Source organism: Mandrillus leucophaeus, unplaced genomic scaffold (assembly GCF_000951045.1).
Source record: "Mandrillus leucophaeus isolate KB7577 unplaced genomic scaffold, Mleu.le_1.0 Scaffold206, whole genome shotgun sequence".
NCBI classification, from domain to species: Eukaryota; Metazoa; Chordata; class Mammalia; order Primates; family Cercopithecidae; genus Mandrillus; species Mandrillus leucophaeus.
The window spans coordinates 459,274-464,847 of NW_012102099.1; the positions used below are offsets into that span (position 1 = coordinate 459,274).

A 5,574-nucleotide genomic window follows, 5' to 3' on the forward strand; every position below is an offset into this window, starting at 1 on the left:
AAAAAAAAAAAAAAAAAAAAAAAAAAAAAAAAAAACTAGCCAGGCCTGGTGGGACATGCCTGTAAGTCCCAGCTACTCAGGTGGCCAAGGCAAAAGGATTGCTTGACCCAGGAGGTCAAAGCTATACTGAGCCATGATCGCACCACCAGGCACTCCAGCCTGGGCAATAAAGTGAGACCCCCATTTCTAAAAAAAAAATAAAATTTACCCTCAAATATCCCTGAAGTCCCCTGTAAAGTTCAGTACTCTAACATCTTCTCTCAATACACTGTCTATACAGCCAGCTTTCCTTTTATGCCTTCCTTTTGTTGTACTTAGGAGTCATGCTTTACCCAAAATATTCACAACAGCAAGACTGACTCAACATCAGTGGCAGAAAAATTGAGTGCACAAGGAAAGAGGAGATTCATGACTCCCACCTCATTCTCACTCCAGGGCATTCTGGCATGGACTCAGAGCAGGAAATTACTATACTATTCTGCTGTAAAATCAGACTTCTCTTTCAACCATCACCTTATTTCTATTAACTAAATCTCTATAGCTGAACTTAAGATGTGGCTCCACTAAAATAATACTCAGACTAAACCAAGGACCCCTATATCTTCATTGTCTTTTTTTCATTACATAGCACAGAGCAAGCTCTAAATTAAAGATTCGTTCAACAGATTATCAACTTTTCAGTCATCTGTCTTAATCCCCTGAAATTTCACAAGATACGTCTCAAGGACAGTGATAGTAACAGCATTATTACCACCTTGTATTTGCATAGTGCTACACATACTACCAATAGTTTGTAGTTTGATCCTACAGACCTTGCCAGGCACACAGAATTACAAACATGACCACTAAACAGTGGACACAGCCAGATAACAAATCCTAAATCTAGAAAAAAAAAAGAGTCTTCCCTGATCAACTAACATGTCGTGATTAATATCAACAGATTTGACTGTGCAATAAACATGGATCCAAAGAAACTTGATCATAGAGTACTTTGAGGGAGTGGGAACCAGGCAAATTCCTAGGAGGGAGGACAAAGGCATGCCCAGACATGATGTGATATGAGGGCACGCTGTGAAAAAGGGAGCATGTGCCTGCTTCTCCGGGCATGCCCCAGGCGCTGATAAAATGGAGGCAGCACCTGAAGCTGAAGGATCCAAGCAATATGAGGTGGGGTGGGGTGGGGACAGGGGTTGCTTCTGGCTAAGAGCAGTTTGTGGCACTCATCACCTATCAGTGGCCACATACTACAGAGGCTGGACAAGCCAGCCACCTCCTTGCCCTATTCCTTCTTCAAAAGCTCATAGATCTCAGGCAGAAGCTAAAGCTGGGTAGAGGTGCCCTCTGGCTGACTTTGAGGGGTCAAAGATGAAGTCTTTTGATGACTGCAACACTGGAATACGACAAGTGTCAGCACAGAGTTCACCAACCCAACTATGTAAAATGGAAAGAAAATATCCTCATGTCAACACATACATCTGTGGCATACAGAATGTCTACAATCCTCTGCAATACAGGGTCGTTTTCCCCCTCATTCTCCTGGCAAATCAATTCAATGTTCCGTAGCTTTCCGAAGTAGAAATCCCTCTCTTTCTCCAAGTCTTCAACAGTAAGTTTCAATACGTTGACCTGCACAAGACATTAAAAAAGGGTGAGATGCCTGGCATTAGTATGGCAATAAAATATCAGGCAGACTTCTAACCCAAAAGGAGATGTGGTCTTTGATCAAACCCCAACATTGACAAAAACCACATCAGTTTAATGTCAATTTTCTTCGGCCTCAGATAAACAACATGGATTTGTTTATGGCAACCTTGACGATAACAGCTCCCAGAAAGGGCAGACTACACCTTGAAACATGCAGAAGCTTCTCAGGGACTAAAAAAGGATTAAGGAGAAAGAACTAGGGAAGTCTGAGACAATTACAGCCTGGCAAGGTAGCTGACAATCATAAACTGAGTCCTTACAAAAGGACTGGACAATCGAGTCCAGGTCTGACTGCACAAGGGGATCAATAGAGAGGACCCTGGAAAGGGCTCAATGGAACTCTTTGGAAGCCCAATGGAAAGTGCTCTGACCCTCCATTAGCCCCACTGAGGGTCTCTGATTCCCATTAAGAGGCTATGAAGAAATCAGTCTCAGTGCTTAGGCCAGGACTCTATATAGTCAAGACTAATAAAAGTTGTAACACTCACAGTCCCGTGTGTACTTTACCATGGTGCATCTTCATTCCAGTGTACTGTATTCACATCTATGACAAATGAATTCCATTTAACTCTCAACGAATGCAAGTTGCTTGGCATATCCTGCAGCATAAAACCCTCATAAAGGCTGGGCGCGGTGGCTCAAGCCTGTAATCCCAGCACTTCGGGAGGCCAAGACGGGCAGATCACGAGGTCAGGAGATCGAGACCATCCTGGCTAACCCGGTGAAACCCCGTCTCTACTAAAAAATACAAAAAAAACCTAGCCGGGCGGCAGGCGCCTGTAGTCCCAGCTACTCGGGAGGCTGAGGCAGGAGAATGGTGTAAACTCGGGAGGCGGAGCTTGCAGTGAGCTGAGATCCGGCCACTGCACTCCAGCCTGGGCAACAGAGCGAGACTCCGTTTCAAAAACAAACAAACAAACAAACAAAAAACCCTCATAAAAACCTGTATTTACAGGTCATGGCCACAGAGCAGCATGGAAAGTAAAGCAATGAAATCAAAGGTACAGCTACTGAGAACAACCTCGGCAGAAGGGAATTCTACAAGCCAGAAGGGACCAGAGAAGTCATCTAGTCCAGCCTTCCGAACTTACAGCCACAAAAATAGAAACATGTCAGGTGGAGTGGTGCACACCTAGTCTCAGCTACTCTGGAGGCTGAGTCAAGAGGATTGCTTGAGTTAAAAGCCAGTTGTGACAACATAGCAAGACTCCATCTTTTTAAAAAATAAATAATAAAAATTTAAAAACAGAAATAAACAGCTTATCTAGCTTCCCCACAGCCTGATGAAGACACCAAACACAACAGAGGAGATCAAGTCTCAACCCAGGAAGACAGGACCCTCTTTATAACCTACAGTCAAAAGGCATCCAGAGATGAGGAGCAGGCGACACCACCAGGACAATTTTATCAAAGCGAACTTCAAAGTTCATCATCAAAGTCTTGTCAGACCAAACCAGAATCACAGTTCTAGACAGCCTTTCACGATTCCTTTACCAGCCACAGAAATCAAAAATAATTGAAAGTTTCAATAAAGTACTAGAGGGGCCAGGTGCAGTGGCTCACATCTGTAATCTCAAAGCTTTGGGAGGTCAAGGTGAGACGATTCCTTGAGGCCAGGAACTTGAGACCAGCCTGGGCAACATGGCAAAACCTGTCTTTACAAAAAAAATCTAAAAAATTAGCCAGGTAGGGTGGTGTATGCCAATAGTACCAGCTATTTAAGAGGTTGAGGCGGGAAAATCATTTGAGCCCAGGAGTTCAAGGCTGCAGTGAGCTATAAATGCACCATTACACTCTAGTCTGGGAGACACAGCAAGACCCTGGCTCATTCATTCATTCATTCACTCATTCATACATACATACATACATACAGTACAGCTACTGCCTGGTGGCCAGCAAAGCGAAATCATCCATTTTCCCTCACTGTCCCCGCCTCTGCTTTTGCTGCAGTTTGTTGCCTTTCCTGAAACCAGCAGCCCCAAAGAGCAGTTGATCAGCCCCAGCAGGAAGCAGACTCAGAGCTACAGCTCCACAATCCAAAAGGCAGGGAAGGGGTCTTCTATAATCACATGCCTGGTGGCATTAATGACCAAGGAGGAAAGGAAGTCAAAAGAGCTTATGAAAAGGAATGCTGGCCAAGCACAGTGGCTCACGCCTGTAATCTCAGCACTTTAGGAGGCCAAGGCAGGCGGATCACGAGGTCAAGAGATTGAGACCATCCTGGCCAACATGGTGAATCCCCATCTCTATAAAAATATAAAAATTAGCTGGGCGTGGTGGCGCGCACCTGTAGTCCCAGCTACTCAGGAGGTTGAGGCAGGGGAATCACCTGAACCTGGCAGGCGGAGGTTGCAGTGAGCCCAGATCACACCACCAAAAAAAAAAAAAAAAAAGGAATGCTAGCTTGGTAACCACCTATACACCAACGTTTCACTAGTGCTACCCTCTCAAACCCTTTAAAACCTTCTCTGTCCAACAAATTATCAAGGCCAAACCAGATACCCAGCCTTCTGGGTCCCACCTATAAAGGCCAAAGTAGCATTTGTCCATGATATTGCTCATAACTATACACACATAATAAACACTAAATCACTCAAAAATATATACTAAGACACTGGCTTTCATGTGGCACTCCTTTTAAGTTTGTATTAATGAGGTATCTGTGGCTTGGCCAGGTGCAGTGGCTCCCACCTGTAATCCCAGCACCTTGTGAGGCCAACAAGGGCATATCACCTGAGGTCAGAAGCTCGAGACCGGCCTGGCCAACATGGTGAAACCCTGTCTCTATTAAGAACACAAAAATTAGCTGGGCGTGGAGGCAAGCACCTGTAATCCTAGCTACTTGGGAGGCTGGGACGGGAGTATCACTTGAACCTGAGAGGCAGAGGTTGCAGTGAGCCGAGCTCACACCACTACACTCCAGTCTGTGTGACAGAGCAAGACTCCATCTCCGAAAGACAAAAAAAAAAAAAAAAAAAATCTGTGGCTAGTAATTAAGGTTTCTCTTAGAACCTTATCTTGAGGTAAAGCAACAGTTATAACCTAAGAAGTCCAAGTCAGTGTTTCAGGCCTGCACTGGCCACAGTAGCCATCAATCACATGTGTCTATATAAACACTTAAACTTGACCAGTGCCACTGAGATGAGCTACAAGTATCACACACACACCTGATTTCAAAGATGTAACAGAGTCTTGAAATGTACAACAGCTCACTGATAATCATTTATATTTGATTATATGCTAGAGTATTTTTTTTTATATATTAGATGATGTATTGATAAAATTAATTTTACCTGTTTCTTTTATATTCATTTTAGTGTAGCTACTAGACAGTATGAATCAGGTAGCTCACACTTCTGACTCACCTTTTACTTTTTCATTGGACAGCACTGCTTTGGACTAAAATCAATTAAATTTCTCCAGGACGACTTAAGAATGTAGAATCTTTGCAGATCTCCCAAGGATACGAATACCACAAGGTAGTCTGTGCAGATACACTGTTTTCCCCATAGCCTGATAAACCCATGTGGCTCCATTTTTCATATTTACAAAGGGCTCCAAATGCAAACACTTTCAGGGGGGCCTGATAATGTCAATGAGCTAAGAGGGTTGGTAACAGGTATGGGAAGGACTTTGACAACCTGGAGACAAATCCTTTATATTTAAACAATAAATAAATAAATAAATAAATAAATAAATAAATAAAACTCTGTGCAGGCCAAACACAGTACTTCTATGTCAGGGTTGAAGCACCTGGGTATGAGCATTTGATCCCGGCCTTCCAGGATCAACAAAGCACCTGGTTAGTGACCTTCAGCCTCTGCAACCTTAGCCTCTCAACGTTCCCCAGCATCAACAGACATACAACAG

The 5,574-nt window shown here is 43.7% G+C and overlaps 1 protein-coding gene across 2 annotated transcripts in view; it reads right to left on the bottom strand.

Moving 5' to 3' along the window:
• The window catches only part of MAPRE1 (microtubule-associated protein, RP/EB family, member 1), a 40,630-nt gene that overhangs the window by 10,583 nt on the left and 24,473 nt on the right, over window positions 1-5,574 (bottom strand). For both annotated transcript variants that reach the window (XM_011979765.1, XM_011979767.1), the window contains one exon: window positions 1,474-1,626. In XM_011979765.1, the coding sequence (XP_011835155.1) occupies window positions 1,474-1,626 (153 nt within the window). The remainder of the gene's footprint in view (window positions 1-1,473; window positions 1,627-5,574) is intronic.